Raw genomic sequence first — 23,657 nt, 5'->3', positions numbered from 1 at the left:
AATGTTCTCCTGGATGCAACATAAGAATTTTGCTCCCTCCCTACCTTGCATATTGAAAATATCCCAGTTATATTTGGGTAGTTAAAATCCCCGACTATTGCTGCCTTATTATTCTTACACATCTCTGAAATTTGATTACATATTTAATCCTCTAACTCTCCCTATCTCACCCAACAGCTTGTTTGCCCTTTCTGTGTTTTTTACTTCTACCCATATGGCTTCATTTGATCCCTCCTCACTGCTATAATTGATTCCTTGATCAATATTGCTACCCCCTTCCTCTTCTATTCACCCGCACCCCCCTATCATGTCTGATTACCCTATAACCAGGAATGTTGAGCTGCCAATCCTGCACATCTTTTAGCTCAGTCTCGGTCATAGCTATATCATACTCTCACATGCCAATTTGTGCCCTCAGCTCGTCTGTCTTATTCCTCAGGTTCCATGCATGAAAATGCATTCCACTTAGCCTTGCTAAACTCACATCTTTCTTAACCAGCCTATGTTTCCTCTGCCTTTCAGACTCACTTACTAGTGTTTTAACTTCTAATTCCATCTCAGCTTCTCTCCCCTCTGAACCACTTTTCAGGATCCCACCCCCCTAACAATTTAGTTTAAATCCACCCCAACAGCATTAGCAAACCTCCCCGTGAGGATGCTGCTCCTGCTCCTGTTCAGATGTAACCTGTCCAACTTGTACAGGTCCCAACTACCCCAGAAACAGTCCCAATGCCCCAGGAATCTAAAGCCCTCCCACCTGCACCATCTCTCCAGCCACACATTCATCTGCTCTATCCTTCTGCTCCTATACTCACTCCTGTGTGGCACTGGGAGTAATCTGCAGATTACCACCTTTGAAGTCTTGCTTTTCAATTTCTTAACTAATTCCCTAAAGTCTGCTTGAAGGCCCTCATTTCTCTTTCTTCCTATGTTATTGGTCCCAACATGGACCACAACCTCTGGCTGTTAACCCTCCCCCTTCAGAATGCCCTGCAGCTGTTCCGTGACATCCTTAACCCTGTTACCTGGGATGCAACATACCAACCAGGAGTTACGCCTATTGCCACAGAAGCGCCTGTTTACTCCCCTCACTAATGACTCCCTTCCCACTATTGCCTCTGTCCTCCCCCACTGAGCAGCTGGGCCACCCACAGTGCCATGGCCTTGGCTCTGGTTGGCCTCCTCAGAGGAACCGTCACTCTCACCGTTTTCCATGACCGAAAAACAGTTTGCAAGTGTGGTGCACTCGGGGATTCCCTCACTACCTGCCTGGTCCCCTTCTTCTGTCTGGTGGTCACCCATTCCCTCTCTGCCTGCACCTCCTTCAGCTGCAGGGTGACCACATCCTGTAACGTGCTATTCACGAGCCTCTGAGCCTCATGGATGCACCGTAGTGCCCCCATCTGCCGCTCAAGCTGCAAAACCAGGAGCTCGAGTTCCTCCAGTCGGAGGCACCTCCTGCACACATGGTCATCCAGAGCGCCGGGAGAGTCTAGGATTTCCCACATAGCACAGGATGTGCAAATCACAGCACTGAGCTCCCCAGGCATAACTTAACTAAATAGAATATGGACTCTTGCTTTTATTTTACCCTTAATCCCACTTGAGTCTCGCTGCTTTCACCCTCTCTCTCCCGAAGTCTTGCTTGTTTAACCTCTCCCTCCGGAAGGGTCTGTGTTTTAACCTCTCTGTCCCAAAGTTTGCCATTTTAACCTCTCTGTCCCGAATCCTCGCTGTTTTAACCTCTGTCCCAAATCCTCACTGTTTTAACCTCTGTCCCGAATCCTCACTGTTTTAACCTCTGTCCCGAATCCTCACTGTTTTAACCTCTGTCCCGAATCCTCACTGTTTTAACCTCTGTCCCGAATCCTCACTGTTTTAACCTCTCCCTCCCAAAGTCTGTCTGTGTTAAGCTCTCTCTCCCGAAGTCTCTCTGTTTTAACCTCACTCTCCCGTAGTCACAGTTCTCACTGTCAAACTGGTACTCAGCATTGGAGACTGCTGGGAATGGTGACACCCTGAAGGAGTGCAGTCCAGACCATGGCATCAATGGGCAAGAAACTGCACAGGAGTGAACAGCAAAGAGTAGAAATGCAGTCATTATAGGAGATTCCATAGTCAGGGGGACAGACAGACATTTCTGTAACCATCATTGTGAGTCCCGCATGATGTGTTCGCTCCTTGGTGCCAGAGTAAAGGACATCACGGAGAGGGTGCAGATTATTCTGCAGGGGGAAGGGAGTGAGCCAGAGGTTGTTGTACACGTCAGTGTCAATAATACAGGGGGGTCAGGAATTGAGGTCCCTCAGTCAGAATTTCAGCAGCTGGGGAGGGAGTTAAAATGTAGCACTAGAAGGGGGTAATCTCAGGATTACTGCCAGTGCCACGTGATAACGAGAGTAGAAATAAATAGGGAGCATCAATACATGGCTTGAGGCCAGTGCAGGAGGTGGGGGGGGAGCTTCAGATTCTTGGGACATTGGGACCAGATCTGGGACAGGAAACACCTATTCCAAAGGAACAGGTTGCACCATGACAAGGCTGGGACCAATGTCCTCGTGAGGAGGGTCACTTGTGAGGTTGGGGAGGGTTTGAACTGAACTGGCAGGGGGTGGGCACCACTATAAAGAAGTAGAAAAGAGCAATAACTAGAGAAGGAAGTAGAACCATATAAGATAGGAGTAAATGAAGAAGGAATCTAAGAGGAATACAAGGACAGGTTTACAATGTATGTGCGTGATCGCACAAAGTCTGGTGAATAAATCTGGTGAGCTAGAAGCACAAAGAGCCATGTGGGAAAATGATGTGGTGGCAATGATGAAAACGTGGTTTAAAAATGGTGAGGATCGGGTTCATATTCAAGGCTACAAAGTGTTCAGAAAAGAGAGAGAAGGAAAAAAATGGAGGTGTGGTGAGATAGAGAAGCAAATACGCAGGGAAATCACAGAGATGTATAAGAACTATAGAGCGGTGGTATCTGGGGATTTCTGAAATGTGTTCAGGAGAACTTCCTCGACCAGAATGTTCTCAGTCCAGTTAGGAAGGAGGCATTGCTGGATCTGGTCCTGGGGAAGGAGGTGGGCCAAGGTTGGCCACGTGAACCAAGTGTCTGTGGGTGAACCCTTGGGTAAGAGTGATTGGAAGGGAGCGAACTTCAATGGGGGGAGAGGGGATTTAGCCAGGGTAAAATGGAACTAGAGACTGACAGGAAAAACTGGAACAGAGCAATGGGTGATCTTTCAGGAGGAGATGTTTCAGGTACAGACTAGGTACTTTCCAATAGGGGGAAAGGGAGGGGAACCAAAGCCAGGGCTCCTTGGATAATGAGGAAGATAGAAATATGATGAAATAATGAAGAGGCCGTATGTTGCATGTCAGATGAATTCTTCAAGTGTGAACCAGGTCACTGCTATTGTATGAGAGTGTGGAATTAACTCTCTCTCTGTTCATCTCTGTTACAGTATGTGAATGTGGAATTAACTAATCCCCAATATCAGTCAATCTGCACAATTAACTCTCTATCCGTCAGTCTCTGTTGCTAGGTTTCAGGGCAGAATTATGATAACTTTCTACCTATCATTAAACATTAGTCTGTATGAGTGTGGAATTAATTCAGTATCTGTCAGCCTCTATTGCTGTATGTCAATGTGGAATTAACTCTCCCTCATCACTGTTACTGTGTGTGAGTGCACAATGAACTCTCATCTGTCAGTATTTGTTCCTGTGTTTCAGTGTGGAATTACCTCTCTGTCCATCTTCGTTAGTGTGAGAGGGCAGAATTAATTCTGTATCTGGTATTCTACATTACTGTATGTAAGTGGGGCATTAATTCTCTGTTCATCTCTGTTATTGCATGTGAGAGTGGAATTAACTGTCAGCAGTTAACTGTATTAACAGAATTAACTGTATGTGAGTGCAGCATTTCTTTCATTCGTTGAGAGTAATTGAATATAGAATTAACTCTCTCTTTGACAGTCTCTGTTACTTTATGTGAGTGTGAATTAATTCTCTATCCTTTAGTCTCCAATACTTTACTTTAGTGTGGCATTAACACACTGTGAGTCTCTGTTACTGGCTGAGTGTGGAGTTCGCTCTCTATCAATCTATAATAATGTGAGTGTCATTAACTCTCCGTCCGTCAATCTCTGTTATCCTATGGAAGTGGGTACACTTTCAAGTTAGCAAACTGTAACCAGTAGAGTGTCACAGGGATCAGTGCTGGGTTCTCAGCTATTTACAATCTATATTAATCACTCAGATGAATGGAGAGAGCATCACCACATTTTCAGACAATACAGAGATAGGTGGGAAAGCAGGTTGTGAGGGGGACACAAAGTGTCTGCAAGAGGATATAGAAAGGTTAAATCAGTGGGCAAACATTTGGCAGATGGAATACAATGTGGGGAAATTTGATGGGAAGAATAGAAAAACAAAACATTATTCAAATGATATATATATTAATGGCCTAGACTGTGGTGTGCAGGGAGGTAAGAAATCTCAAAATTTGCAGATGATCGGAAGATTGGAAACATTGTAAACTGTGAATGGGATAGTCTTGAACTTCAAAAGGACATAGACATGTTGCTGGATTAGGCAGGCAAGTGGCAGCTGAAGTTCAATGCAGAGAAGTGTCAGGTGATTAATTTCAGTTATAAAAATATAGTGAGTCTGTATTAAATAAAGGTAGAGCCTCTAAAGAAGGTGCAGGAACAGAGGGACCAAATTGTATATGTACATAGGTCATTGAAGATGGTGGAGCATGTTGAGGGAGCAGGTAATAAAGCATATAGAATGTTAGGCTTTATTAACAGGGGCACTGAGTACAAGATTCCATCACTGTGAAGAGTAAGGAGGTCATGTTGAAGTTGTATAGGTCGCTTTTTAGGCTTCATTTGGAGTACTGGGTCCAGTTCTGGGTGGCATACTTAAAGAAGGATGTGAAGGCATTGGAGAGAGTACAGAGGAGATTCACGAGAATGATTCCAAGATAAAGAACTGTAGCTACGAGGATAGATTGGAGAGGTCGGGACTGTTTTCCCTGAAGAAAAGAAGGCTAAAAGGAGACTTAATAGATGTATTCAAGATCCTGAGGGGTATGGACAGATCAAATAATGAGAAATTGTTCTCACTCAATAGAACATTAAGAACCAGAAGGCACAGACTCAAAATAATTGGCAAAAGGAGTAAATGTGATGTGAGATAGACTCATGATGCTTAACTTAAAATGCAAACTTTTTTCACCCAGAGTGTGGTTGGAGTCTGGAACAAACTTCCTCAAAGGGTGGTGGAGGCAGGTTTGCTTGAGATATTCAAAAGGGAATTGAATTGCTACCTTAAAGGAAAGATCGTGCAAGGTTATGGGGAAAAGGGAGGAGAATGGGACGAGGCAAAATGCTCTTTCAGAGAGCCAGTGCAGACTTGATAGGCTGAATGGCCTCCTTCAATACTGTGGAGAGAGACTGCAGAATGTTGCAGTACAGAGGGATCAAGATTCTCTTGTACATGAATCACAAGAAGTTAATGTGCAGCTGGAGCGAGTAATTAGGAAGGGAAATGGAATGTTGGCCTTTATTCCAAGGGTGGTGTGGAGTATCAAAGTGGGGAAGTCTTGCTACAGCTACACAGCATTGGCAAGACTACACCGAGAGTACTGTGTTATGTTGTAGTCTCTTTATTTAAAGGGGGATATAATTGCATAGGGGGCAGAGAAGTTTGACTAAACTGATTCCAGAGATGAAGGAATTGTCTTATGAGGAATGTTTAAGCAGGTTGGGCTGAACCACATAGGAGTTTCGAAGAATGAGAGGTGATCTCATTGAAACAAATAAGATTCTGAGGGGGTTTGACAGGGTAGATGTTGAGAGGAGTGTTTCCATTTGTGGAGAAACTAGAACCAGGGGCCACAGTTTAAAAATAAACATCTCCCTTTTAAGACAAAGATGAGAAGGAATTTCTTCTCTCAGAACGTCCTTAATCTTTGTAATTCTCCACCTCAGAGAGCAGTGGAGGCTGGGTCATTACATATATTCATGCCGAGTTAGACAGAATTTTTCATCTACAGGAGAGTCAAGGGTTATAGGGCAGGTGGGAAAATGGGTTTGAGGCCACAATCAGATCAGCTATGGTCTTCTGGAATGGTAAAGCTGGCCTGATGGGCTGAATGGCCTCCTGTTTCTCTTTCTTATATTTTTAATTTGTCAGTGTGGAATTAACCCTCTGTCTGTCAGTCTCTTTTACTGTATTTCAGTGTGGAATTAATTCAGTCTGATCTGCGTGTGAGGGTGGAATTGATTCTCTGTCCATCACTCACTGAATGTGAATGTGTAATTTAAATCTTTATCAGTCTCTTTTACGGTTATGAGAGTGGAACTAACTCTCGAACAGCCTATGATAGTGTATATGAGTGTGGAATTCAATCTTTGTCAGTCTCTAGCTGTCTGAGAATATGGAATTAACACGTCAGTCTCTGTTACTGTATGTGAATGTGGAATTACCTCTCTATCGGTCAGTCTCAGTTACTGCGAGTGTGGAATTCTCTTTTCCAGTCTTTGTTATGACATCTGGGAGTACAGTTAAGAACCTGCCAATTTCCATTAATATTTCAGTGTGGGATTAACTTACAACAACAGAGACTGAGAGAAATTAGTCATATTAGTCTGTCTGTGTTAATGTGTATGATTGAGGAATAAACAAACAATCTGTTAGCCTCTGTTACTGAGTGTGTGGAATTAACTCTCTATCAGTCAGTCTCTGTTATTGTGAGTGTGAATTCACAGAATCACAGAATTGTTACGCTATAGAAGGAGGCCATTTGACCCATCGTGCCTGCACCAGCTCTCTGAGCATTTTAACTTAGTGCCAATCTCCTGCCTTTGCGCCATAACCCTGCCCATTGTTTCTACTCAAATAATCATCCAATGCCCTCTTGAATGACTCAGTTGAACCTGCCTCCACCACACTTCCAGGCAGTGCATTCCAAAACCTAATGGCTCGCTGCTTCTTTTGTAAAACACTTTAAAACCATGCCCTCTGGTTCTCGATCCGTTTACAAGCGAGAACAGTATCTCTATATCTACATTGTCCACAAACCTCATGACTTTGAAAGCTTTTATCAAGTCTCCTCTTAGCCTTCTCCTCTCCAAGGAATGCAGTCCAAGCTTCTCCAATCTTTCCTCATAACTGAGGTGTCTCATCCCTGGAACCATTCTCATAAACCTCTTCTGCACTCTCTCCAATGCATTCAGATACTTCCTATATTGTTAACCTTAACTTTCAATCTCTGTCATGTGTGCAAGTGCGGATTTAGCTTTCTACCCAATCATGTCAGTTACTGTACATGAGTGTGCAATTCACTCTTTGGATGATAATCTGTTATTGTAGGTGAATATAGAATTAACTCTGTCAGTTTCTGTCACTGTATCAGAACATAGAATTGATTCTGTATCTGTCAGTCTCGGTTACTGTATCAGGCCATAGAAATAACTCCTTTTCAGGCTCTGCTACTTCAAAAAAGTAAATTCCACACTCATCATCTGTCAATCTATGTTACTGTATATAAGTACGATATTAACTCTGAGTCTCTGTCATGTGAGTGAAGAATTGAATCTCTATCATTTTGTCTCTGGTACTGTCTGTGGGTGTGGAATTCGTACCTTACATGTCAACCTCTGTTGCTGTACGTGAATGCGGAATTAATTCTGTACCTGTCAGCCTCAATTATGCTGTGAGTGTGGTATTCAATCTCTGCCAGTCTCAGTTACTGAGAGTGAGTGTGAAATTAATTTCTAACAGTCTTGGGTGCTGTGTGTGATTGTGGAATTGCCTTCCTGTCAATGTCTGTTACTGGATCTGAGTGTGAAATTAACTCTCTGTTAGAGTCTATCACTGTAAGTGAGTTTGATATGCATTACTGTATGTATGTGGAATTAGTTTTCTGTCATTCTTTGTTGTTACGAGTGCGGCAGAGCAGACAGGGAGACTTCAATTCCCATTGATGGAAAAGTAGAGGACCAATGGACGCAGATTTAAGCTAATTGGCAAAATAAGCAATGGCAGCATGAGGAAAAATCTTGTCATGCAGTATGTGGATCAGATAAGTGGCTGAGAATGTAGTAGAGGCCGGTTCAATCAAGGAATTCAACAGAGAATTGGATTATTATCCAAAAAGGAAAAATGTGCAGGGCTATGTAGAAAAGGCGGTGAAGTGGCATGAGGTGATTTGCTCCTTCAGAAGACCAGCATAGACATAATGGGCAGAATGGCCTCCTTCTGTGCTGTAATCATTCTATGATAAGATGAATTAACTCTCCGTCAATATCTCTTACAATATATGAGTGTGGGTGGAATTAACACTGTCGGTGACTCTCTGCTGTTACATGTGAATGTGAAATCAATTCCCTGTCCATCTCTGTTACTGTACAGGAAACAGTTAATGACCTTATGTCATAAATGCTTGGGCCCTACTGTTCTCAAAAGTGCTCGCGGTTAAACCCATCACCTTCTCTCTCTACTCTCCAGTTCTAAATCAGCCAACAAGAACATACCTTCAAAGTAAGCGAGGAACGGCTTCCACGTGCAACATCCATTCTGATTCAAAAGCATTCTTCATTTGTCAGTTTGTGTTTCTGACCTTGGTTTTGTGAGCAACACCTGCAATAATTCACTGAAAACATCATGTGGATAGTGGCAACCTGAAATAAAGAGAGAAAATGCTAGAAATACACAGCACATCAGGCAGCATCTGTGGAGAAAGAAAAGGAGTTCACATTTCGGGTCACTGACAATCAACCTGCAATAAAACACTTACTAACATCTGCTCATGGTGACTGCAGTTCCCACAATTCCCTGCATCCCAGAAACGGCTCTATCAAATGCACTGACTTCCCCGGCATTGAGAGTGCGCATGCTCCCCAGGGCCGGCCCCGGGTCATTCTGAGGTCGAACTTATCGGCCCATTTCACCAATATGCTTCTGTCCTTTTGAAGTTTAACACTATCCTCCTCTCAGTTCACAATACCTCCAAGTTTCATGTCATCCGCAAATTTTGAAATGGTGCCCCATACACCAAGGAGTAGGTCAACAATATATATCAGGAAGAACAGGGGACCCTGCGGCTCTAATTCGGGCTATGAGAGCCGCTGAGACTCGGTGTTGGTGACGCTACGCTCAACCACGCTCGAGCTGAACGGCTCATGCTCGGCGTAGACAGGATTTCCGGTGACAGATATGTTTGCGCCTGCGCACTGTGGTCCTTCTGGGAGAGATAGGCCGTTTAATATCACCCAGAGCATTCTGGGAAGTGTTATCGGCCATTTCATTATAAACTCTAACGCGGGAGGAAGCTTTTGTGTTAATAGTTTCTGTGCAAGCTCTTTTAAAGAAAATCATCCCCACTCCCATTCTCCTTTACAATATCCTTAAAACATTGTCCCTCCTGTGTTTACTCTTGAAAGTTTATTTTTAATCGGCATGCACCACCATTTTCGGCAGAGCATTCAAGACCACAACAACTCGCTGCCTGACAAAGAAATGACAAGGGATGATCCATTCAATGTGGAAGATGTTGGGGAGGAGGGTGAGGACAAGGGAAGCCTAAAAGCGTTCTGGGAGAGAGCAAATTGGTGAGAGCAGAGCTCGCGAAATGGAACAGAAATGCTTGAGGGACCTGTCAATCACAGATAAGAGAGATAACCAGTTGAGAAAAAAGGAAGGTAAATTAGCAGTGTTGGTATGGAATATTACCTCTCCTCACCAAAACACTCATTCCAGCTGAAACAGTGATTTATGTGTACTTTCTTCAATTTGGCACCCCGTATTCACTGTTCACAATGGTGGTCTGATCGATGTTAGACAGTTTCAGTGATTGCTTTGATGAACATCTGCTCGGTCAGCAAATACGACACTGAGTTTCCGATCTCCTGTGATTTTAATTTTACATCTTGTTCTTACACTGACCTTTCTTTTCTTGGTATCCTGCAGTGTTCTAATGAATCTCAGTGTAAACTTGAGGAACCGTGTCTCATCTTTAAATTGAGCACGTTAAAACCTTCCAGTCTCAACATTGAGTCCAACAAGTTGAGAATGTAAACTCAATCCCCATTATGTATCTTTTCCATTGGATATTCACATTTTTATCTTGTTTATGCTTTTGGATGGCAGCTGTTCATCATCCCATCATTTACACCTCCTTTCGACACATCTTTGGTTTTGTTACTTGAACATTTACCTTAACCTTGCACCATCAACTCTTTTGTCATTTAAACTCTCCTGCCGTCTACCCTGATTTGGAAACCACAAGAGAAAAATTTTATATTAGATTTATTAATAAGTAACGAGAAAGAGTTAATATTCTGAAAGTAAATGAGCACCTAGCAATGAGTGACCACAATATGTTAGAGGCAGGGAAAGGTCACAGAAATGTAACAATTTTCACCTTAAGTAAGGTCGGTAAGGGCAGAATGAGCAGGAAGCTGAACACATTAAAATGTGAACAGCTACTAAAAGGCTAAAGGAAACAATCAGAGGCACTCAAAGGTGTTTTCAGTATAATAGGTGTCTGACGCAAGGCCCAAGGAAGGAAACTTCACTTTCTCACTTCATGGTGAATTTGGAACTGAATTCCACGTTTTAAACCAGTAATTAAGCAGGAACTGTGATATCTGCCCAAATATTGATTAACTGCCTTTGACATGATGCTGTCTTCACTATGATGATTCTCTCGTCCTCGATGGTACATGTCGCAGTGAAGGAAGCTGTTGTCCAAATTAAAATGATGAATTACTGCAGGGTGTCATTTAGATCAGACATACTGCACCTAATAAATATCAACTTCACGATATTTTTCCATCTTAGAAATTTCTTATTCAGGTAATGATGGAGTGATAGTGAACGAGAGAAGAATATTCAGACTGTGCCAGCTCGTTGCGAGAAATGGACTGGTGTCGGCTGGTGTGTGTTTGCCGCAATTGTAGCTCGTGTCCCCGTGTAAATAAAAACAATTTGGGATACTTGTTGCAAACTGAAGTGTTTACAGGAAGCGAGATTCCAATGTTAAGACCTGCAAACTGTAAAGAAAAATCAGATAAATTTGTGGGAATATAAATAGCAGAGGATGGTTTCGATCCATCGACCTCTGGGTTATGGGTCCAGCATGCTTCCGCTACGCCACTCTGCTACACATTGTCAGCTGTGGATGAATGTTACTTTGTGTATTAGGGAGATAATCAGTCACTTGCTTTGTGCTTTTGAGCGATGTGTTGGGAGGATCACCTTGGTTGCACAATTCCACTTTGCAACACCAGAAAAAGACAAAAAAAACACAGAAAAAAAGGCAGCAAGAGGCTGCCAGGATACACAAGATGACAGAGAACGATGCCGAGCAAATTAGCAAGACACTGAGGTGGAGAAACTGATCATTTGTCGAAACCATTCCGTTTGTCAGAGATGTCCACGGTTTGTAATAATGAGTCCTGCTGTGTAACTGTGCACCCTGCTGTGTATCTGTGCACCCTGTTGTGTAACGGTGATCTCTGTTGTGGACCTGTGCCCTTTTTTTGTAACTGTGCATTCTGTTTTGTGTATGTGCACCCTGTTGTATAACTGTGCTCTCTGTTGAATAACTTTGCTCTTTGTTGGCGAGATTGTGTTCTCTGTTGTGCAACTGTGCTCTCTGTTGTGTTACTGTGCCCTCTGCTGTGTAAGTCTGCCCCCTGTTGTGCAACTATGCTCTCTTGTGTAACTGTGCTCTCTGTTCTGTAACTCCGCCCTCAATTGTGAAACTGTGCCCACTGTTGTTTATCTGTGCTCTCGGTTGTGTAATTGTGTTATCTGTTGTGTAACTGTGCTGTCTGCTGTGTTACTGTGCCCTCTGTTGTTTAACTGTGCCCTCTGTTGTGGAGCTGTGCTCTCTATTGTGTAACTCCGCCCTCTATTGTGTAACTGTGTCCTCTGTTTTTTAACTGTTCTCCGTTGTGTGACTGTGCCCCTGTTGCGTAAAGTGTGCTCCCTGTTGTGTAACTGTGCACTCTGCTGTTGAGAGATCTTCACTGTTGTGTAACGTGCCTCCCTGTCGTGCAAACGTGTTGCCAGCTGTGTAAAAATGTTCTCTGTTGTCTCAAGATGCTCCTATTCTGTAAATATGTTCCCTGTTGCTCAGTGAAGATGTTTTCTGTTGGGAAAATATTTTCTTCCTGGGGCCTTGATGTTCCCTGTCATGTTAACGTGTTCCATGTTGTGTTCAGATGTTCCCTCTTCTTGTGTGAAAATCTGGTTAAGCCACAACTGGAAAAAAGTAATCAATTCTTGACTGTATCTGTTACCTTCTAGGAGTGAATGTGATTGTGCGATACATCCTGAGAACTCTGTTAGTAGACGTGAGCAAGATTTGTTCTGTAAATGTCCATCACATATAGTGTTTGTGAGTGTAGGATTCATTCTGCATCTCTGTCTCTGGAACAGTTTGTGAGAGTAGGATTTCTTTTTTATGGGTCAATGCCTGGTACTATATGTGAGGGTGAGATTAATTCTGTATCAGGCAGTGTTACTGAATGTCAATATTGGAATCATTCTGTGTCTATCGGACCCCATTACTGCCAGGGGAAGTGGGGTTAACTCTGTATCTGAATGTCTCCATTATTCTTATTATTATTCAGACCTTCGGGATAGAGGGTGATTTGCATCCACTCTCTCTCTCTCTCTTCCACTCTGAACAGAGTCAGTGTCTGATTCCACGACAGTCCTGCAGCACCCGGCTACTGCAGACCATGGATTTGGATTATTTTACAACAATTTCCTGCCATCCATAAACAATCCACTGCTCCATGAATGGGACTGAGTGACAGAGCAGGGAGTTCTGCACAGGTCAAATTACTACTTCCCACTCTCAGGATCCACTTATATTTTTATTTGTTCACGGGATGTAGGAGTCACTGACAAGGCCAGAATTTGTTGCCTATCCCTAATTGCCCTTCAGACCAGACCCTGCTTGTGTCGCTGCTTTTAACTTTCTGTTTTTTTGCAATGACTATTAATTGAAACAAATGCTTTGGTCTATTTTGTATTTGCTACCTCCTCTCTCTTTGGATTATTATAAATACCTTTTTCTTCCGACAGGCAAATATTTGACAGCAGCAGAATCAAAGTAGTGATTCCGTGACAAAAGGAGAAGTGCAGCCAGCTCCTTCTCACACAGTAAGTACAGTATCACTCACAGAGAGCAGAGACATCAGTTCCACAAGCACCAACAGCACAGTAAGATAAGAGCGAAATAGTGCAGATGCTGGAAATCTGAAAGAAAAGTAGAAGGCGCTGGAAAAACTCAGCAGGTCTAACCGCATCTGTGGAGAGAAAGACAGAGTTAACGTTTAAGAGTCATACAGACATGAAACGTAAACTCTGTCTTTCTCTCCACAGATGCTGTTAGACCTCCTGAGTTTTTCCAGCATTTTCTGTTTTTCTTTGCACTAAGTTAGACTGGCAGTGAGCCCAAGTCTCAGGAATGTCTATTCGTTCAAAAGGAGCAGGAGATTGCGTGAACAAGATGGGTATTTATCAATGTGACTTTCAAGATTTTTTAAAATTATATGTCACCGGCAGCGGTGGTGGGATTTGATCCCACACCTCCATAACATTATTGTCAGGGGGTCCTGATGTGTCTTGACACGGCGAATGTGGACAGGATGTTTCTTCTTGGAGGAGAATCTAGAACTCACGGTCACAGTTTAAAAATAAAGGGTCGCCCATCTAACACAGAGATGAGGAGACTTTTTATTCTCGCTGAGGGTCTTGAGTCTTTGGAACTCTCTTCCTCAAAAGAGGGTGAAAGTGGAGTCTCTGAATAATTTTAAAGCAGGGGTAGACTCTTGAAAGCAAGTGGGTGAGAGGTTACCGAGGGGAGGCAGGAATGTGGAGTTGAGGTTACAATCAGATCAACCATGACCTTACTGAATGGTGGAGCAAACTCGAGGGGCCGAGTGGTCTATTCCTGCTCTTTATTCCTTCTGTTCTTATGTTCATTAACCTGGAACTCTAGATTCCTGCTACGCTGCCATCTCCACTAATAAAACTGCCACCGAAACCGCCCGTCCTATTTCTCAACTGGTGCCTGCAATAGCTGCTCTTTGTCTGACTCCCCACACCCTGACTGTCCGGCTCTGTTCCCACTCCTCACTGTCCAAAATCAAAACACCGGGGGAGCGGGAACTTAACAAGGAATATTCACTGCTGCTTTGTGGGGAGAAAGCAGCAATGATTTTCAATAACAGCTTCTTGCCATTCTGTCTCCCTCCTCCCAGGAGGCTGCTGTTAGTTCCATTCCCCCAGGACCGGGATCTTTCCATTGGTGGCTCTTCCTGTCCCAGGGAGAGCTGGGGGAGAGCCGGGCGCATGCGCTCTTCCGCTCCCACCCATTGAGCACAGTTGGGTCGGAATGACGCATGCGCAGAATTCTACAATATTACATGAAACAATTTTGCAGTGAAACGTTTTCCAATTCACTTTTATCTGAGATCAGCAAATGATCTGGAGCTCATGGGAAAGGGGACGGTGAAAACTGGGACTCGCCCCCTTAAGAAACTCAACCTGGGTTCTTTCTGTGCAGCTTGTTTGGTGTTCAGGGGCCTGTCTTCACAAAGCAATCCTACAGAATCACTGGAGGAACCCGGGAGTCGGCGTGTTTGCTGGGACCGGGCAGGAGTTAATATCAGACAGGAACTCTCCAGATTAATTCAATCTGAGTGAAACACTCACTCACTGAGAGTGATACCCAACGGCCCTGAGCTGCAGGGAGTACAACAGGGAACCGAGGTTTAAACATGGGCCATTGTTTCTCACTCACTGACACTGTCATAGAGGCATACAGTCATAGAGTCTTGGAGAAATTGCCGCTCAGAAGGAGGCCATTCGGCCCATCCAGTCCATACTGACTGTCTGTAGAATAATCCAGTCAGTCCCATTCTCCTGCTCTATCCCTGCAACTTTATTTCCCACAAGCGCTCACCCAACTTCCATTTGAAATCATTCACCATCTCCGTTTACACAATGCCCAGAGGGATCAAGATCCAGCTCATTAAGCAGAGTATAACAAAGTTCTTGCACACATCCCCCCTGCACATCTTGTCTTAAATTTTAAATCCGTGTCTCCTAATCCTTCTACTCTCAGCTAATGGGAACTGCCTTCCTTTGTGTACCTGATCTAAACAATCTTGTACACCTCTCTCAGACCTCCCCTCAATCTTGGCTGCTTCAAGGAGAGCAGCTCTGGATTCCGCAAACAAACTTTGCAGATATAATCCCTCATGCCTGGAACTAGTCTAGTAAATCTCCTTTGCACCGTCTCAACGACTCTCACATCCTTCCAAAAGTGTGGTGACCAGAAACGGAGGCAATATTCTAGTTGCATCCTAACCAGACCTTTATAAAGGTTAAACATAACGTTCCTGCTTGTATGCTCAGTACCTCTGTTGATGAAACCAAAGATCCCATCTGCTTTCCTAACTACTCCCTCAAAATCTCCAGTCACCTTCAAAGATAAAAAGACTCTTGGTCCCTCTGATCTTGCACAATTTTTAGAACTGGACCATATAGTTTATACTGCCTCTCTTCTGATAAAATACAGCATTTTTCCTGAGTGTGGGATTAATATGTCTCTGTTACAATATCATTGCAATCTGAGACAGCAGCTTCTGCCTCTCCACGAGAATCTTTCTGGGTAAAACCAGAGCTTACAAGGATTTCTGCAACTGATGCATTGTCTGTGTCTCACCGCCCTCAGTCACTCTGTCTCTATCAATCCCTCCACCCCCTCTCTTTTGAACTCCACATGAAGGCGGGATAGTGTTGTTTAGTGGCTGAGAGCACACAATCTGTGTCTTCAAATGATCAAAAAATAAATCTGCTTCTGAACAAGATCATAATTTAAACCAGTTACGGGTTAACCCAGGCACAGCTGCGATTGGCTGCAGCCTCCTGAATCTGGGGAACAGACACTGTGAGCAGCTCCGGTCTTAAAGAGTTTAACAGTTACTGAGCTGGGAAACTACAACTAATCCCCGAGAATCCACAGCACAGGCCGAGAGGAGAGGAAAGCCTGTCCTGGGAGCTGTAAATCTGAGACACAGTTTGTCCTGTCAATGTGTAGATGTGAACATTGTATCAGCGAGAGTGTGTTAAAGGGGCGGGCGGGTTAGACTAATGTCACTGTGTTTGTGTGTCCGGCCTCAGCGCCAGGCTTCAGAGTCCCTCTTGTGTAAAATCACAAGATTTCCCTGTAATTGGATCGCGATGCTCCCCTGCTCAGCCCTGAAGAGAGAATTTAAGGGAAATACTTCGTTAATTTCAAGATTTCAGTGGAAACACAGAGAAGAAGTCAGCAATCGGCTGAGAGGGCGCGATCAAAGCAGCAAAGAAACGGGTTTAAATCGAAATTGCTGCATTTAATTCGGATGGAACTTTCTCGACAACAAACATTCGGATTTTGTTAACAGAAGGAAGCGGTTGTGGGAATCTGAAATGTCCAATTTGAAGTGGAATTGGGGAGTTTATGGGGAGAGAGAAACACAGAGAGGCTGGAGGAGCCGGGAGCTGACAGCAGGTTGTCTCTGCCCCGTCCGCTCTCTGTCTTTAAGTTGCTCTGAGCCGCCACCACTGGTTTCATTTCTGATCCAGTTCTGACTGTCAGAGAGATTTTCCACACAGTCTCGGATATGACTGATACTGCAGCCGCCGAAACGGCTCCTCCAGCCGCTGCCGCTCAAGTCAAACCTCCCAAGAAGAAGGCGGTTTCCCGATCGAAGGCAGCCGGTCCCAAGTTAGGCGAACAGATCCTCAAGATTGTGGCGGGTTGCAGCGATCGCAAGGGGATGTCTCTGGCCGCGATAAAGAAAGCTTTGTCTGGCAGCGGTGTCGATGTGGGGAAGCTCGGCTCCCAGATCAGGCTAAGTATCAGGAGGAAGGTGGAGAGCGGCTCCCTGGTGCAGGTAAAGGGACAAGGCGCCTCCGGCTCCTTCAAATACCCTAAGAACGAATCCCAGGGGAAAGTGGGAAAGAAGGAGAAGAAACCAACAGCCAAGAAATCTTTAGTGAAGAAACCAGCGGCCAAGAAGGTGAAAACAAAGAAACCAGCAGCTAAGAAATCTCCAGCCAGGAAAGTAGCAGCCAAGAAATCCCCAGCGAAGAAAGCAACAGTCAAGAAAACAAGCAGCAAGAAGGCGGCAACTCCAAAAAAGGCGGTGAAGAAAGCAGCGCTGAAGAAAAAATTACCCGCCAAGAAGTTCACGGGCAGAAAAGCTTTAAAAAAAGTGGATAAATCGAAGGCCAAGCCCAAAGTGAAAGCAGCAAAGGCTAAGAAAGCAGCGCCAGGAAAGAAATGAAACCAGCCGAGCAAATTGTAAACCTCTGAACACAAAGGCTCTTCTCAGAGCCGCACACGTCTCTCAGGAAAGAGCTGATCCCCGAATCAAATGTCCCTGTCCCGGCGCTGGGAGCAGGTTTCACACTGAAATGATTTATATTAAGTTGAAAATTCCCGGTATCTCACTGACATGCACTATACCCAGCCCCTCCCCCACTCTGCAATAAAACAGAGCGGGGTCCGTGCACCATTGTAACTGGGGATTTGTTCAGCTGCTCGATCAATTTCTGCTCAGTTCCCTTTTCACAGATTCAGGGTGAGAGTGTGTAAGACAGTTACCCGGGCGCAGAAACCCCGCGTTGCAACTCAAAGCCCAACACACGAGTTTGTCTAATTCAGCTGGAGTGAGGTGTCGGTAAACTGCTCAACCCGCCTGGAGGGGAGGTGTGTGGGGATAGAACAGAAGTTGGGAGTGAAGTGGAAACAGAGGATTTGACAGGGTGTTGTGTATGTACTTGGGCGGGAGTAGTACTGAATTTTCTTTGTAATGCTCTGTATTTAAAAGCTGCGGGTCTCTAGAACCGTTGAATATGAAGCCCCAATCTATAAGTTTTGTGCCAAGCGCAGTGTTAACCTCCATTGTCGAGAATTTTAAAAAAGTGTCTTTTCGAACAGGCAGGAGGCGGAGCTGGATTATCAAAGACATTCCTCTGTTCTCTGTCACTCAGTCTCCTCCCCGTCCCGCCTCTCACTCTGTGTCCCTTTCTCAGTCAGGTCGGGGCGGGAACTATAAAAGAGGAACCTCAAATAGCTCGTCTCACATATTCAGCGGAGATCTCAGTGAAGAATCATAATGTCTGGCAGAGGGAAAGGAGGCAAAGGACTGGGTAAAGGCGGAGCAAAGCGGCACCGCAAAGTGTTTCGTGATAATATCCAGGGCATCACCAAACCAGCAATCCGCCGCCTGGCTCGCCGTGGCGGTGTCAAGCGGATCTCGGGTTTGATCTATGAGGAGACTCGCGGGGTGCTGAAGGTTTTCCTGGAGAATGTGATCAGGGATGCGGTCACCTACACTGAACACGCCAAGCGCAAGACGGTCACTACCATGGATGTGGTGTACGCTCTGAAACGCCAGGGCCGCACTCTCTATGGATTCGGCGGCTGAACAACTCGACCCTTTCTAACAACGACGCTAACAAAGGCTCTTTTAAGAGCCACCAAAAACGTCACATTAAGAGAACTGACCTGGGGACGGGATCGTGAAATCAAAAGATGAATCAAACAGCTTTAGCATCATTTCGTCCTCTTTCGGTCATTAGTTGATTTATTAAGGTTGTTGATGTTTTAAGTGGGGAGTGGAGCAGTGTATTACCCCCTTAGACCCCACTCTCCGTCTCCAATATAGTGGAAAAGTGACTCACCCCATCTTCTCTTCAGTATCTATTGAACCGTGACCTGAATAAAACCCATAGAGTTGATGATGCTTAAGTGTGAGACCCGGAACTGTCGGTATTCACGGTGATTTCGCCCATCAGTAGATTTCTACCCGCCTGTTATAAACAGATCAGGAAAACGAATTGAAAGCGGGTTGTAAGGCATGTCGGGCGATTTCATACTAGTGTCTTGTGCAGCGAAGCTAGTATTTTTAACGAAAATGCTCGATAAACTCAGCAAGTCTGGCAGCATCTGTGTGGGGACAGAGTTACCGTTCCGCTTCGGCATGACGCTTCTTCAGAGCCAGAATGAAATGAGTTCACACAGTGAGCAGCCCTTTCACAGACTCTGTGAGTGGCTCTGAAAAGAGCCTTTGGGTTATTAGATTAAAGAATGGCCGCTTCACTTGGTCTTCGAGGCCGCAGCGGCGCTGGTTTTCTTGGGCAGCAGCACGGCCTGGATATTTGGCAGCACCCCGCCCTGAGCGATGGTCACCCCTCCCAGCAGCTTGTTGAGCTCCTCGTCGTTGCGGACGGCCAGCTGCAGGTGTCTGGGGATGATGCGGGTCTTCTTGTTGTCCCGGGCCGCGTTACCGGCCAGCTCGAGGATTTCAGCCGTCAGATACTCGAGCACAGCAGCCAGATAGACCGGGGCTCCGGCACCCACACGCTCAGCATAGTTGCCCTTTCTCAGGAGCCTGTGAAACTGTTCTTTCATTCAACATCGAAAAGACCGCCGATATATTTATAAAACAAGAAATAGATTTCATATGGAAAGTCACATTAATATTTGACTCGGTCTGACGCCAAAGTTTTAAAATTATCCCGTCCCTAATGGGAATATTTCACATTTTATCCCGAGTTCCAGATTCGATTTTGGAATCCGGGATCCATTCGGGGTTAATTTCGATTCTTTCTTAACACACAACAAAGGCTCTTTTCAGAGCCACCCACCGCCTCACAGAGAGAGCAGAGACCTGGGAACGGGAGCTGGGATGGGCTGTGATCGGGAATGTTAGTGTCTGATTTGTTCTGACGGGGAATGTACTGAGAATCTCAGTTTGCTCGTTGTTTACTTACCCGGATGGCACATTCTGTACTGACGTGACAGTACTGTAGTGAAAAGTCTCTCCACTGCTTCATGTTTACGAAAGGTTTTGTTCTAGATGAATAATGAGTCGGATAGTAATGACAGGACCCGGCGGTTCCTCTGACATCAGCCGTTCAATCCGTCAGTGGAGTTGAGGTTACAATCAGATCAGCCATGATCTCACTGAATGGCGCAGGAGGCTCGATGGGCTGAGTGGCCTCCTCCTGCTCCTAATCCCAATATTAGACTCAGACCGGGAATAGGGGGAGATTCCAGCCGCTCCCTTTCCGCGCTCTTTATCGGAATGAACAGCTCAAAATGAGGACATTGGGAAGGGGTCTGATGCCCCCAGCACCGTTTCTATTTTATTACCCACTCCAGCCCTATAAGCGAGCAGAGGTTTTTAGGGTTGGTTGTGCTGTCGGGAGCAATGGACAGTCCTTCAATTTTGCCTGGGAAATCCAGCACTGACTTTACACAGTTCAAACAACAGACTGGTGTTTCTGTCCAAAAAGGAGCAGATTCACCAGGATGATGCCGTTTTAAAAATTGCCGGGTCAGGTTGAATGAACTGGAATTTCATTGGGATTGGGAAATAGTGAGTGAGAGTGAAACGTGGTATTTTTAATTTTACAAAAAGGGAAGAACGAAGTCTATTGTCGAGACGGGAAACGGCTGCAAAAAAGGCGGAATTTTTGAAATGGCCAATTAAAAACAACTCGACCAATGGGGACCTGACTTTTCAGGGATTAATTCATTGGTTAGATTCAGATAAAACTGCCTGGGCGTAAGGCTCCAGCCAATTACTGTTCGGGGCGGTTCCTCACAGAGTTTAAAAAGGCGGGTTGTAGAGCAGACTGTATTAATAGTCCTTGTATCTCAGACTGTGGTGAATAGTTTCAGAAAATGGCCAGGACCAAGCAGACAGCGCGCAAATCGACCGGAGGGAAAGCTCCCCGCAAACAGCTGGCGACCAAAGCGGCTCGGAAGAGCGCTCCAGCCACGGGCGGAGTGAAGAAGCCTCATCGCTACAGACCCGGCACTGTGGCTCTGAGGGAGATCCGCCGTTACCAGAAATCCACCGAGCTGCTCATCCGCAAACTGCCCTTCCAGCGCCTGGTGCGAGAGATCGCTCAGGACTTCAAGACAGACCTGCGCTTCCAGAGCTCGGCCGTCATGGCCCTGCAGGAGGCATGCGAGGCTTACCTGGTGGGGCTCTTTGAGGACACCAACCTGTGCGCCATCCACGCCAAGCGAGTCACCATCATGCCCAAAGACATCCAGCTGGCCCGCCGCATCCGCGGGGAACGCGCCTAAAACCCGGCTTCAGCACCAAGTACAACAACGGCTCTTTTAAGAGCCACTAAATCGACAGATGAAAGAGCTGCGATCTCCTGTTAAACACACCAGCTCTTACCTCGCTCGATGATAATTGATTCTCTCTTGCACCAGTTCCTTTGTCTTGTCGACATCGCTCTTATAGAATTGCGAGATTACCGACGATGCCGTTGTCAATTGTAGCGCAGATTAGAACTGCAGAAGGGATCTGGGATTTTTTTTCATTGAATTGCGGCATTTAAAGTGCTGCATAAATAAATCCCGTGCACAGGGTGAGGTGCGACTTGGAAGTTAATACCCGTTGTCATTATAAGGCCACACTATGTACATGAAGCCAGTGTCCGAGAGTAACCCTCCAGTGCTCAGATATTGTTTATGGTTGTCATTAGTCACAGTTACACAGCAAAGAATCAGACCGCTCGTGTTCGTGCCGGACTGACAATCCTTAATTAATCCTTTCCTCTCCAAATGGAAATTAATTCTGTCCCTCAGAACCTTTTTCAAAAGTTTCCCGACCACTGATGTTAGATTCACTGGCCTATAGTTATCTGGTTTTTCCCTACCAATCTTCTTGAATAATGGTGCCCATTTACTGTCCTCCAGTCCTTTCACCTCTCCTGTGGCCAGAGAAGATTTGAAAATTAAATCAGGGTCCCTGCAATCTCCTCCCTTGCCTCCCACAGCAGTCTGGGATCCATCTCATCTGCCCTAATAGGAAAGATGTTATTGCACTAGAGGTGTCATAACGTTATACAGCACAGAAACAGGCCCGTCTGCCCATCGTATCCCTGCCGGCCATCAAGCGCCTATCTATTCTAATCCTTTTCTCCGGCACTTGGCCCGTAGCCCTGTATGTTCTGGTGTTTCGAGTGCTTATCTAAATACTTCTCAAACGCAGTGAGAGTTTCTGCTTCGTCATTAAATAGTGGTGCACAGTCAGTTACAAGTTCGGAATGCAGCGGACAGATGATAGGTAACCCTTTCACTGATCCTGTAAGTGGCTCTGAAAAGAGCCTTTGTGTTATTAGATCCGCGGAGTGAGGGCGGAAAATACCGGCGCCAAATTATCAGATTCCAACTGTTTTTTTTCAAATGCTTAAAGCCCGCCAAAATGTAATGCAACGAATAAAGGAGAGAATCGCTGTCTCTTTCCCTAGTCTAGTTTGTCATTATCAGTCTGAGTTTATCTGTATCTAAAACAAGTTGAAAATAACGGGGCCAAGATTATAGAATCCAAGCAATAGTTTTTATTCGACATCGAAAACTCCGCCGATATATTTATAAAACAAGAAATCTATTTTATAAAGAGAAAAACAATCTTTAGTAGCTAACTCGGTCTGACGACAAAGTTTTTAAAATGTCCGTCCCTGATGGGACTATTTCATATTTTATCCCAAGTTCCAGATTCGCTTTAAAATCCAGGGGTCCATTTGCGGTTAATTCCGGTCCTATTTGAAATCCGCTAACTAGCGGCCTTAAAGCCTCTCCACGTCGTTCTACAAACGGACGGTATATTGTAGATATGCGTGAGCCAAAAGTGAACATTGTTGGTGTAAATTTGCCAGCGTTGAGACTGAAGGTTCCTACACATCTGAGGCTGATAGGAAATGAACTGATCGATTATTGAGACCAAACTTGACCAGAACTGGAAACTGACGCATTTGCTTCTATTCTCCCTGTCTCTCCAAAGCCAGGGAAAGGGGCCGAATATGAACGCGTCTGAGAACAAAGCGCAGAGGGTCAGCGGCCAGTCATTAATTAATGGAGAATTATAAACAAGACCCAATGATCGACCAGTCGATAAATCTACATTACCTAGAATATCTGTACTAAAGGCTGATTAAAACAACAGTTCGAAACTTATCATAATCGATACATGACAAATTTAAAAATAGAGATGATATAGCTTTTTCGGAGAGATTGTGGGTGGCTCTTAAAAGAGCCGTTGTGTTTTGAATGTTGTTCAGTCCATTGCGGGGTTTTACTTGGAGCTGGTGTACTTGGTGACCGCCTTTGTCCCTTCCGACACGGCGTGCTTGGCCAGTTCCCCGGGCAGCAGCAGGCGCACGGCGGTCTGGATCTCCCGGGAGCTGATGGTGCTGCGCTTGTTGTAATGGGCCAGGCGGGAAGACACCCGCGATGCGCTCGAAAATATCGTTCACGAACGAGTTCATGATGCTCATGGCCTTGGAGGAGATGCCGGTGTCGGGGTGAACCTGCTTCATCACTTTGTAGATGTAGATGGAGTAACTTTCTTTCCTGGATCTTTTCCTCTTCTTGCCGCCCTTCGCGGGCAACTTTTTCTGCGCTTTCTTGGCGCCCTTCTTGGAAACCTGCGCTTTCTTCTCATCAACCATGATCACAATCAGCTTCAGACACAGAATAACTCAAAGCGCGGTCGAAACTCGCATTTTATAGACAAAACCCGAGACTTATGCTAATGAAGGAT

At 45.1% G+C, this 23,657-nt stretch overlaps 1 protein-coding gene across 1 annotated transcript; it reads left to right on the top strand.

Annotated features, from left to right (window-relative positions):
- The first annotated feature begins 20,776 nt into the window (after positions 1 to 20,776).
- Positions 20,777 to 21,273, top strand: LOC144670433 (histone H3.1). Its single transcript, XM_078532920.1, has one exon. It carries the CDS (start codon positions 20,777 to 20,779, stop codon positions 21,185 to 21,187), a length of 411 nt encoding a protein of 136 aa, XP_078389046.1. The 3' UTR covers positions 21,188 to 21,273.
- Positions 21,274 to 23,657: the final 2,384 nt, after the last annotated feature.

This window comes from Cetorhinus maximus, chromosome 31 (genome assembly GCF_964194155.1).
Source record: "Cetorhinus maximus chromosome 31, sCetMax3.hap1.1, whole genome shotgun sequence".
Classification (NCBI taxonomy): Eukaryota; Metazoa; Chordata; class Chondrichthyes; order Lamniformes; family Cetorhinidae; genus Cetorhinus; species Cetorhinus maximus.
This window is presented reverse-complemented; position numbering and strand designations above follow the sequence as displayed.